We start from the raw sequence: 13,802 nt of genomic DNA on the forward strand, positions 1-13,802 counted from the left end.
TCCAGGATCCTTGGAATCCTACCGAGGCCGGCGTCCTTCGTTGCGGGAAATGTCGAGGCTGCACATGTGTAGACTCCGGTCTTAAAATCCCCACAATGCTTTGCGCACGGACCAATTTCCAAAATCTTTGGCGGTAAATGTGAGGCGGGGCCTCTCATATGACGCACACCCGTTAGCCTGTTCCGACCATTCTTCGTTTCACAAGGCTAGGAAGGATTCTTGCCTCGCTTCTGAAGGACTCGGAAGACATGTCCTACCAAGGAAGCGTCCTCGACATTGAGAAACACCCCGAGTCTGACAACAAGACACACAGCTTTCTTGCCGTCAGACGGGCGTCATGTTCTGGTGAGAATTGATATCTTATATACAAGATTAGCGCCACAGTATTGCCACCTTACTATATTTTATCGAGAAAAAAACCGTGAATATTATAATGCCATTTTTAGCATGTTTATAAACCCTTTCTTTAAACATATGGCACAATCACACGAGGGCGCCTGCAGACACTTTTTAAAAAACACATTTGACATGCTTATAAGTGCATTAGTTTGACACTGTAGAAGCATACAGTATCTTAAACACGCTGAAATAATGACATCTGACGGAGGACAGTGAGGCAGACTGAGCAGCTCATAACTCAAAGTTTAGGGGAAATTTCTTAAGTGGAAAAAGTAGACGCAGCATTAGTATACATCTCCAAACCCACAGACATTTCACCTCAAAAATAAGATTAAATTCCCCCCGAAATTGCAACTTCATCACTAATATTAATCCTGGAAACCGACACAGATTATTTGACGCCAAAAGCATGTAGCAAGGAACGGATATATGCACACAAAATAGTCCAGATTATGTAGAAACTCAAAGTATAACTGAAAGGTTACAGCTGCGGAAATATGTTTTTCAAAATGCCCTCTATTCATTTATGGATTTAAAAAGGCACGGTACTTATTTCTGAATAAAAGCAATGTGTTTATAAGTGCAAGGATTATGTCTACAGGAAATGCTTTTATTCTGAAACAGGAAGTGCGGATTTCAAAATATTTACATTCCTTTCTTAAGTGTGACATTAAAACGGTGGTAATAATAAAATACAGTTCGAGGGGAATACTGTGGCGCTGATCATGTGTATAAGATATATCAATTCTGACGAGAGCATGACGCCCGTATACAAGATGGCACCGCGGACGTAAACTACAACGCGACGCCAGAGCTCCGTAAACAAAGCGGTCTGTGTCGCCTGGCGCTCTATTTGACGCCATTTTTTTAAAGTAATTACACAGTTTTCGACGAACAGAAATATTGTTATCTGGGATCACTTTAACATTTTACGGGGGAAATCAGCATTTTGCTATGAGGGGGCACGCCTCAAGTAAGAGGGCGCCGCGCTCCCGTTACCTGGCTTAGACAAAACCCTACATACACGTATATTATAACATATCGAAATATAGTAGTTTACTATTAGAAAATGCTGTTAATCCATCTGGGTGGACATTTTATAGACCATCGCTACTGAAAGGTATCATTAGATACAGCCTTATACAGAGGACACACACACACACACACACTAGGGCTGAACGATTAATCGATTTTAAATCGAAATCGCGATTTTAAATGATGCGATTATCAAATCGCAAAGCCTGCGATTTTTTTTTCCTTTTTTTTTTGTTTACAAATTATTATTTTTTTACATTTTTTTTTGTTTTCTTCTTGTGTGTCAGTCATCCACACCAATCAGAAGTGCTGTGCTCCACATGCACCAGCCATTGTTAACCAATCAGAAGTGGCCCCTGATAGAAGGTGATAGACAGATTGATCCAATCACCTGCCAAGTATTTTTGAAAGTGCCTGCCCTTTCCAAATGGCTTCCAATGGAGCTTTAGATGGTTTGGTGAACCGTCTGAGTCAGGTTAGTGATGCTCCATCACATGTTTCTATTACAGGGTGAGTCTGAAACTGAAGCTTGACTTTAAAGCAACGGAAGTTTCATGTAAGTTTAGTTCTTTCACTCGTAGCTGGCTGCGGGAGTGCTAGAGACGGGAGCACGTTGATGCGACCTTCCTAGCCGGAGTTATGGCCGCATTTTACAATAAAGTTCCGTTGGGTCGCTTAAAAACAAATATCGCAATTCGAATCGCAACATCTGTAAGAAAATCGCAATTAGATTGTTTTTTTTTCCCCCCAAAATCGGCACACACACACACACACACACACACACACACACACACACACACACACACACACACACACACACCACACACACACACACACACACACACACACACACACACACACACACACACACACACACACACACACACACACACACACACACACACACACACACACACACACACACACACACACACACACACACACACACACACACACACACCACACACACACACACAACACACACACACACACACACACACACACACACACACACACACACACACACACACACACACACACACACACACACACACACACACACACACACACACACACACACACGGTGTGGTGTGTGCTGGCGGCAGAGGAACAGAGTGTGAGGTAATAATGGAGGCCAGGCGGTGTTAATACAGGGTTAACATTTCTAATTCAATTGATTATTTCCTGGCCGTGTTCGTGGCGCTGCATCAGGCTCAGGTTGCAGGTCTGTGTGTGGGGCTTGTTATTAAACCCGAGCATGTGTCACTGTTTGTGATTCATACCATGACATCATCTGCCATTACAACCAGACTGTCTGGGGAACCGCAGGCCAGAGATCAACGCTGAGACAACACACACACACACAAAACAACACACACACTGCACAAATGATGCATGGTGCAGACATACGACACACACTCTAAGACAAAGAGGCAGAAGTAATCCTTGGGACACACAGAACCGTAGAGATACTGTAGACAACAACAACAAGGATATACAAATGAACACACACACACATAAAGTAAGAGAGCAAGAGACACCGAGACACACGGAAAGAAACACAATGACAGACACACACAAGATACATGGTGCAACAAACATACTAAAACAAAGAGAGGTAATCCTATGGACACACACACACACACACACACACACACACACGTGAAAAACAAGTGCACAGTACTAGTAAAAACACACATCCAGTATTAACACACGGTGCAGATATATACACGAGACTGAAATCCTTCGCACACACAAACTGTAGAAGAAAGACAAACCTTCATGCACACAACAAGTTCACACACACTCTAACATTAAGCTCCTCTCATCACAAACACACAGCCTGAGTGTTGTCCCGTCAGCAGTGTGTGTGTGTGTGTGTGTGTGTGTGTGTGTGTGTGTGTGTGTGTGTGTGGGGCCTCTCTCCGTGACCCTGGTCTGACCCAACCCAGTGACCAGCCCCGCTGCCCCCCTCCTCCTCTGTCTGAGGACACACTTATGTCACACACTTGATTTGATATTGTGTGTAGAGTCGTGTGTGTGTGTGTGTGTGTGTGTGTGTGTGTTAATGAGCCTGGGGCTGGTGCACAGGAAGTGCAACCTGTTGGAACATCCTGTCCGAAACACACAGTTCGACGCGGAGATGCGAGTAAAATGTTTTTCTACGCAGTAATTGTGTTTTTTTAAAAAGGCTCAACACCCACATATATGGATTAAAGTGTTACAGAATATTTTGTTGGATAAAAACACGCTCTTTTGAACTCTCTGGATGTATTACTATTATTCCAAATCTATCGCTAAAATAAATATATGTCATTTTTAGAATTACTGAACTACCGATTTTTAAGGAAAACTTGAGTAGTGCATGGCTAAAATCTTCAATCATGTCATATTTGAATAACAAAGTGTGTCAGAATATCGAAGGGTTTTTGGGTAATAATGACATTAGTGGTTTAAATGAAATAAGGGCTGGACAAGATAAAGAAAAGAAAATCAATATATCGATATTATAGAGTTGACTATTGACGCTTTCAGAAGAAAAAAAAGAGGACAATATTTGCCGCTGTCGATTTACTTCTCCTTGCAGCTCCAGTGATTAAAGCCACTTCCTGGTTACCTTTCAAGACTCGAGGCTTTCATTGGCATTCGTACAGCGCTACAGTGCCGTTATGTCGATGAAAATCTTAGGTCCCAGGCTCCAACAGTGCAACACAATAAAACAGATAAAATAATGCAAGTAAATACAATCAAAAAGTGATACATAATGTGTAAATAGCAAACAGGTGAACGTTATGGATGTTCTAGTTCAGGTGTGTAACAGTCTGATGGCCTGTGACTATTCTTTAATCTCACCTCTCCACATATATCTAAAATCATCCCGAGGGAGGGGGTCCAGGGAACCCCCCTCCCTCGGTGGACAGCTGTGAGTCAGAGTCAGTGAAAACCAAAACAAGCGTCTCCTGCGTCAGAGAGAGGCCGGTTTGCCCTCCGGCGCTGAGCAACATGTTCAGACAGTCAGAGCAGCAACACCTGCTCTCAGTTTCACCTCATCCATCGACTCGGTGACGAGGAGGAGGAGGAGGAGGAAGAAGAAAACGTGTGTCATTTAAAAACACTATGCTGCTTCATAAATAAACCTATTGTTTACACTTTATATTCTGTTTGTTTAAGTTATACACAACTCTGTTTATTGCAATATGCACAATTTCAAATATGTATCGTCGTTATGTTTTGCATTACACTGTGCACTTTTTTTGTAGATTTTGTACTTTAATTCCTTTGTTTACTCTAATGTATAACTTCTGTTTTAATACATATATTTTATTGCACATTTTTACTTGACTTTAATGTTTGTATAACCATTTTTATTCTATTGCACATCTTTACTGTAACTTCTTATTTTAAAAAGGTCCCATGTTCACGGCCATTTCTACTGATCAGAATTCCATTGTTGAGGTCGACTAGAATAGATTTACATTGTTCAATGTTCCAAACTCACATTGGTTTCTCAAACAGCATCTCTTTATAGTACACACACACACACACACACACACACACACACACACACACACACACACACACACACACACACACACACACACACACACACACACACACACACACACACACACACACACACACACACACACACACACACACACACACACACACACACACACACACACACACACACACACACACACACTGTGTGTGTGTGCCCAGGCTGAGTTCCACGGTGTCTCGCCGACCCCACACCAGTGAGCCAGATCACAGTGTCCCGCTCTTCGCAGCAGCGAGCCTCGCAACGTCCCGCCATGTGTGTATGTGTGTGTGTGTGTGTGAGGAAGGCTGCTGTGACAGTTTGACTTACTTATTTAGGTTCTTTATTTACTTTTTGCCAGTCAGGTCTCTCTCCTGACGTTTCAGATGTTGATAGTCAGTCAGTTTTAGTAAGTCTGTGCTGCACAAAGGTGTATACATCTCACTGCAAACACCCAACATTGAATGACATTAGAAAATATAAGAAAGGACACAACTCAACAATTATAATCACAAATAGCAAGTGTATTTTGAACACCCCACAAACAATCCTTCTTCCCACAGTTCAATTTTAAATCCAAAACGTTCCACTTCGGGTTTTCTTCAAAATAAATAAAACAGTAAATTTACCACGGGAGAATGTCAGTCGCTTTTAGTAATCCACTCGGTTTTGGAAATCCAGTCCTGGTTTTCAAGGTGGTTGGGAGATGACCGGCTCCTTTCAGTTTTGCAAACAATAATCCGGGAACGTGAAGCGACAGAAGGGTCTGATGACGGCGGACGGCGGATCAGACAAACGGTAACACGGACTTTAAACAACTGGTTTCTAAACGGAAGAGCGTGTTGCTCCGACGATCTCTCTTGCCGCACACACCCCCTTCCCGCGCCGTCTAACTATATAGGAAGAATTGAATGGAGGCGCCAACCAACAGCGAATCACTGGCTGGGTGGGCGTTACCGTGAGTGACCACCGGTGTTTACCTTTCCGGACGTAACGTCACTGTACCCGAAATACGTCGCTATACCCAAGAAGTAAACAATGGAAAAAGAGAAATGTCCAACGAGGCGTTCTGGGGCCGCACAGCCAGGTCTTCTCTGTGTTAGAGTTTTACTCCTACAGGGTGCACTTTGAGGGTCCTTGACTCTGCAGACCGTTCACATGCAGAACAAGCTTCATAACAACAAGGGGACGGGTGATAACCGGAAGAGCATGACATGGGACCTTTAAGTTTCTATTGCATATTTTTACTTTAACTTCTTAATACAAATTTCAGTATTTTTTTTGTATTAACTCACCGTCAGAAAAACCCAATCCCCCCCAAAAAAGACTTTACACTGTTTTGTAACTTAAAATGTTGATAAAAGCAAAGTTTGACGTCAGTAGAAAAAAAAGAATTCTGACGTCAACACAATAAAACAAAGGGGATAAAATGGATGGCGCTCTTAGTTAATACAAGTGCGCGCCTCACTTTGTGTGCCGTACGTTACTTTGCATTTTCTAATAGAAAGGGGAAGGAAGAGATAACTGACCTCAGAGCAAGAGTTAACAGCAGACGCTTCATTAGCTGCTCTTTCAAAGACAAAGGCAGCAGTTAACCGAGCTCAGTTTCAAAAGTTAGTCATGTATTTTGGAGAACAGTCGTGCATCTTTCATACTCTGAAAATACACTTGATGTGCACGTACTTCTACATCTATTTCAGGAACTCCTTCGCTATTTTTATCAGAGTCCTTTTTGTCCACATGCTGAGAAGTTCAAACTGTGGTGGCTTTGTGTATTATAAAAGAATAACACATGCAGTCTTAAATTAAGTTTTCAGACTGACTCAAGTTGTGAGTAAACAGAGAAAAAGGGACATTGTTGGTTTTGTCAGGGGGTTAGCTTAATGTTGGATGGGATGCTTTATACATGGAGAAACATCAACAATGTCCCGGCCCTTTTGTTGCAAAAATACATTGCTTTTGTAAATAAACAGATTGTACTCCTCAGTTCTGCCTTGATGGTGCTTTCAGTAAACCACTCCAATACAACCAATTACTGAAATGAACACAAACCGGGTGTATGCAGGAATCCTGAAGTCAAATGTAAAACCTTTTTTAAGACCCTCTCCATACATTTTAAGACCTCATCGCCACTAAAAACAGACAAGCTACCGTCGGCAAGTATTTCTAATTTCAACAAAGTCTTTTTTATTTCAACAACTCCATAAAGAAATGGCAGCAAAAAAACACACGCCGTGGTCGTTGGACGAGGTACAGACGTTCCTCAAACTCGTTGCGGATGAAAAGATACAGCGGGAGCTCGACTTGAAAGCGTTGCGTCCCCATCTATTGTAAAGCTCACTTCTAACAAACAAGCCAATTGTATCCTTACATTTATGCTCGACAACCCAGCCGATCGCCTCGCCTACACTGCGTGGTTACTATAGTTACTACCCTCGTTACTAACTCAGGGTGTAAGCAGGAATCCTGAAGTCAAATGTAAAACCTTTTAAGACCTTTTTTAAGACCCTTTCCATACATTTTAAGACCTCATCTCCACTTGGAGTTTTAACCGGTTACCTTGGCGACACACTTAACCTCACATTGACTATATACAGTATTGATTGTCCTTCCTCCTTATCTTCCAACCATTTGGACGCAGACTTGCATTTCCCCATAACGAAGTTGCTTAGCAACCGGCGTAAACGGGCCTTCGCGCTATCAAGCAGTGAGCGAGCGACGTCCTGTTCAGATGACGTCAGACCCAACGGGATGCCATCAATAAACTCCACAGAATCTCACTACACACCTACGCAGTGACTACATTCAGGCAGACGGTAGAACACAACCTCTCTGGACCATTCAGATACTTACTGAAAACAAGCTACAAAATGTAACACCTTGGAAAATGCCGTTTAATACTTTTTAATAGCCTTCATTTCCGCTAAATTGATTGATCAACTTTTAATACTTTTTAAGACCCCGCGGAGAACCTGACAAAAGGCACCAAAAGAAAAACAATGATAGTAAAAAGTTAAACCGATATTAATCTCTATAAATTCTGAATAATATGCAGATTTTTACTGATACTTTCTTCCTAATAACCAAAACAACGCCCCGGTGCATTATGGCAGTTCACATCTATTTCAGAAACAAATTCATTGTTTTTAAAATCAGCATCTTTTTTAAATGTTCACATGCTAAGACATTTAAACTGTAGTGACTTCCGTTACAGCTTTTGTGTGGTGTTCCCTCTCCTGTAGTGTGTTTTTTGTAAATGCTCCACATCCCCTCAGACTGGGCTCTGGTTTCAGACAGAGGGTGACAAGAGGTGCTGCAGCACAGGCAGTATGAGAACAATAAAGAACATTAAAGCATGGAGACATGTCCCAGTAAAAAAGGCACAAAATACAAAAATCAATCTGAAAGTAACGGTACTAAATCCTCAGTGAAATGTCCATGGGTGTATCATACAAGTTTCCATTGTGATAAATGAAATGCAGATGATATATTGTAAATTGTCACAAAGGTCAGCAGCATTTGTTTCCTGCACCATCTTAATGTGCCAAGCTGATTCTCAAAAGCACAATGGAAACTTCGCAAAAGATGTCTCGTCTCTACTTTAAACGGCAACCGTGCTTTCCCACAACTGCATGGGCCCTGCTCTTAACCCATGAGTGACTCTTTTTGAGTTTCCAGGAAACATAAGAAAGGACCTTGTGGTCGGACACACACACACACACACACACACACACACACACACACACACACACACACACACACACACACACACACACACACACACACACACACACACACACACACACACACACACACACACACACACACACACACACACACACACACACACACACACACACACACACACACACACACACACACACACACACACACACACACACACACACACACACACACACACACACACACACACACACACACACACACACAGGAAAGCAGCTTGCAGAGCCTGGTGCAGCTTCTAGTGTAAAAACAGTAGAACATAATGCCAAGAAAAAAAGCTGACAGTGAAACAAAAAGAGCGATGCATACTTTGTGTTTTCAGTTAGCAACGAGCAGAAGGTGACGACTTGGGGGGGGGGGGATAAACCTGGTGATGACAGGGAGAAGCCAAGATGATGCAAGAAAGAAGAGGGACAGTCAAAAAGGAACCGATTCGTTTAAGCCCTGCTGAGCACGGACATTACAATTAAAATGTTTCCTGTCTGTAAAGTTTGAGAATTAAGTTGCATTTCTTAAGAAAAAGGGAGAGGCAACTTCCAATAAAAGCACACACACACCACACACACACACACACACACACACACACACACACACACACACACACACACACACACACACACACACACACACACACACACACACACACACACACACACACACACACACACACACACACACACACCACACACACACACAACACACACACACACACACACACACACACACACACACACACACACACACACACACACACACACACACACACACACACACACACACACACACACACACACACACACACACACACACACGTGGCCCATGTTGCTTTAAAATATCTTAATCAGTGAGGACGTGGCCTTTTTTTAAGCCCGTTTGCTCAGCACACAACATTTTAGATTTTGTATTTATTTAACCTTGATCCAGCCTGCACCGTCCAGTAGCTGGTTTACATGCATTTAAAATCATGTCGTGAGATGTGATGTTATTAATGCACCCCTTTTAGTAGGAGATTTTGCAAGTGCATACCAAAGAATAAAATCTGCATTACGAACATAGAGAATTATGCATTTGCTTGGTGCAACATAGGAGGTGTGTGGCGCAGTGGATGGTGTTCGGATCAGGGGAGCACAGGTTCAAACCCCACTGCAGTCAGCATGTCGTTGTGTCCCTGAGACGCTTCACCCCAAAGTGCTCCTGTGGTGATTTACATACTCAGTACTGTGGACAGTCGCTTTGGATAAAAGCGTCTAACAAGTGACATGTCATGTAATGCAATAGTTGTATTGCCCATACTGACAGTTTGGGTTAGAAAGGAAACCAAACCATTTGTAACTTCAGTTTTGTTTTGTGCTTTACTGTAAATGTGTATTTAAAGTTCCCCTTTTTCAGAGCATATTTTTACAAACCAAAGAAAACGCTCCTATCTGCACGCAGAAAAGTAGTCAATAAAGTATTGACTGTCAGGGGCACTAACATTTGTGACAGAAGTTTGGGTTAGCATTGACATCAGCACCATAGCTAGTGCTCATTTCAATGTAGCTTTATTTGTGTTGCGTGTCATACGGATGTTATATGCTGTAATTAAATGTACCCCTTTAGTGGCAGATTGTGCAAATGCAAACCAAAGAAAAAAATCAGTTTGCAATAAAGCGGTTTCTGCTGATGACATTGGCGTTTACTTCTATCACACACAATGTTGTTATAGGTTATAGCTTTTGAGCTTGAGACAGACGCTTGGGTTAGTAAGTGCCTCCATACCTTCAGCTTGTCGTCATCTTAATGAAGCTTCTATTGTGTTTTAACGTCATGTCCTGATTTTATATGATGTCAATAATGGCAAATGTAAGCCAAATAACAAAAGCTTTCCTTTGCATTTAAAAAGTACACAAATACTGGTGATGTCAGCATTTTCTTCTGCACATAATAAACCTTAGCTGTTGTTTTTGATGTCGACTGTTGAGGTTTGGGTTACTTAATAAACCAGCGCCTCTGTGCATGGTGCTCAATATAATGTCAACTTCTTCTGGTATTTTGTTATATGTCTTGATTTGATGTAATTAAGAACAAAAGCTTCCCTTTGCATGTACAAAGTAGACTATAACTATGTTCTGCTGGTGACATTAGCATTTACTTCTATTCCACATAATAATATATATATAAAAATATAAATGAGCTATTGTTTTTGATGCTGATATCTGGGTTAGCAAGGAAACAAGTACCTCCATTGAACCAGTGTATCTACTGCATGTGTGTTTTAAGGCAGTTTGTGTGACTTACTGAGGTTAATAAAGAGGTAGTAATCATCACAGTGTTCTTCAGAAGCTTCTATTGTTTTTGTTGTCATGTCTTGATTTGATGTCATTCATTTACAGCAGATTTTGCAAATGCAAGTTAAAGAAGAAAAGCTTCCCTTTGCATGTAAAAAGAAGACAATTAGTATGTTCTGCTTGTGACATTTGCATGCTTTGGCTGTTGTTATTTATATTGACGTCTGGGTTAGTAAGTGCCTCCATTGAACCAGTGTATCTCCTGTATTTAAGACAGGTTGTGTGACTTTTGGAGGTTAATAGAGGTACTAATCACACAGTCTTACCTTCCGCAGAGCTTGCACGAAGAGGCCTCTCCATTTGTGACTGTTCTCGTCACTGGAAAAGTCGTATATCTGCTGGGGCTGCATGGCTCCTGGCGACCGGGCTGAACTGTCAGCATCGGCCCCGGATAGAGAGTCCTGTGGGGGGGGTGGGGGGGGGGTCAGTCCGGGGCAGAGGTACGGTGGAGAAAACTCCAACTGCCTCGCTTGCAAACGTGAAGAAAATCACCGAAATTGGCAGTAGAATCCAGTTAAAGAGCGAAAAATCAGCTACAACATAAAAACAAGCACATGTAGCTATAAAGTTAACTCGTTAGCTTGGGATGCTAAGTGAGGCTAGCTACTGTAAACAGCGGCTAACTGAAAAAGGAGCTATCGGCTAACAACAATGTTTCTAAGTGTTATACTTGCTACTTCGCGTTTGCTTAAAAAGGCGAATAATAGGCATATTAAGTTCAGTGTTAAGTCATGGGCTTGTTTTGCCAGCTAACTAACAGCTACACGTTGTGTTTGGATGTTTTCTGCCTGAACACCTGTTAGCAGCGTTAGCAGCTAACAAGATGCTAACTAGATGCTACAGGCTGGCCTTGTGTTTTATGTTGCGGACCCGTTTAGCTCCAGAAAAGGCACTCTTTCTCCAGCGCTGGACACCTCACATTCAGGCATCTTTTACCGCGGTGATCAGACGTTAAAAATCCATCGTAAATCCCCCCAAAAACAGCGGTGAGTCCGAGGCATTTCGTGCGGAGGTCGAGGTGTTTTTTTGGTTGAGAAGAAGTCAGAGATGTTCGTAACTCCGCTGACAGGCTGCGGAACTGAGCTCTTTATTGGACAGAGGAGAAAAACAAGGCTGGACTTTCTGTCTCTTTGCATACTGGAGTCCCAGCAGGAGACAGAAGACAGATTTAGAATCAGAACCCTTTTTACTGCAAAATAGGTTTTCATAACAAGGAAAGTATTTAAGAAAAACACAAGAAACATGAATAATGATTTGTATTTCTATATAATAAAAGAAAAAGGCTGGACTTGCTTTCTCTTTGCATATCCCAGCAGGAGACAGAAGATTCACAGTTTCAGGAATAAAATATCTGAATCAAAATAATTTGTATTGCAAAGTATTATTTCACAACAAGGAAGTAATTGAAAAAATCAAGAAACATTAATGAAGATTTTTTTTTAAATGACAATAAGAGTAGGCCTACTATACAAATGTATATAATATATCTGGATTTGAACTGAAAGGGCAGTGCAGTTTTATTATTTTAAATTCATTTTTATTTATTTACTCTTTTATTACATAAGAAAATACAGTAAAAATATGATTTATTAATTTCTATAAAAAAAGAGGCTGGATGTTCTGTCTCTGTGCAAAGTGTGCAACAGAAGCAAACACATTTTTAGGAATACAAATCAGAATCAGGTTTCTGTAACGAATGTTTACCAGGGATAAAAATAAAAGCAAAGTTTTTCAAAAATCAAGACACATATAAAGAATGTTGGCTCAAATAATATAAAATATGTCTGAAGTTAAGACCTCTTAAAGTCTTGGTCTCGACCTCTTAAAGTCTTGGTCTTGACTTGGTCTCGACCTCTTAAAGTCTTGGTCTTGAATTGGTCTTGGTCTTGTCTTGGTCTCGACCTCTTAAAGTCTTGACTTGGTCTTGTCTTGGTCTCGAGCGATTAAAGTATTGGTCTTCATTTGGTGTCGACCTCTTAAAGTCTTGGTCTTGATTTAGTGTCGACCTCTTAAAGTCTTGTTCTTGGTCTTGGTCTTGACTTGGTCTCGACCTCTTAAAGTATTGGTCTTGTCTAGGTCTTGTCTTGGTCTTGACCGCTTAAAGTATTGGTCTTGATTTGGTGTCAACCTCTTAAAGTCTTGGGCCGTTTCTCAATCTCGAGGATGCTGGCTTGGTAGTCGCGTACTTCCAAGTCACTTCTTTCAGAAACGAAGCAAGTATACTTCCAAGCCACTGCTTCGGAAAACGAAGAAGAATGGAGTAAGAATGGAACAGGCTAACAAGCAAAGTAGCATCCTTGAAATATTGGCTTGGAAGCCAGTATCCTCGAGATTGAGAAACGGCCCGCGGTCTTAAAATCCCCACAATGCTTTGCGCACGGACCAACTTCCCCAAATCTGTGGCGGAAAATGTAAGGCGGGGCCTCTCATATGACGCACACCTGCACATTTGCTAGCCTGTTCCACTCTTTGTCCGTTTCTCAATCGCGAGGATTCTGGCTTCCAAGCCAATATTTCAAGGATGCTACGTCATCGAGTGCCGCCGAAGGACTGTTCCAATCTCCAGCATACTTGGAATTCCACCGAGGCCGCATCCTTGGTTTGGGGGTAATTTCGAGGCTGCACATGGGTAGACTTCTCGTCCTTAAAATCCCCACAATGCTTTGCGCACGGACCAATTTCAAAAACCCTTGCGGAGAATGGCTGAACCGACGCAGCTCTACGCCACTACATACTTGCATTTAAATGCAAGTATG

The 13,802-nt window shown here is 41.8% G+C and overlaps 1 protein-coding gene across 1 annotated transcript in view; it reads right to left on the minus strand.

Moving 5' to 3' along the window:
- Positions 1-12,103, minus strand: part of sos2 (son of sevenless homolog 2 (Drosophila)) — a 51,382-nt gene extending 39,279 nt beyond the window's left edge. The window contains 1 exon segment of the mRNA XM_071201663.1: positions 11,313-12,103. Within this exon segment, the coding sequence (XP_071057764.1) occupies positions 11,313-11,396 (84 nt within the window). The 5' untranslated portion in view covers positions 11,397-12,103.
- Between the last annotated feature and the right edge of the window lie 1,699 nt (positions 12,104-13,802).

This window comes from Pseudochaenichthys georgianus, chromosome 22 (genome assembly GCF_902827115.2).
Source record: "Pseudochaenichthys georgianus chromosome 22, fPseGeo1.2, whole genome shotgun sequence".
Lineage (NCBI taxonomy): Eukaryota > Metazoa > Chordata > Actinopteri > Perciformes > Channichthyidae > Pseudochaenichthys > Pseudochaenichthys georgianus.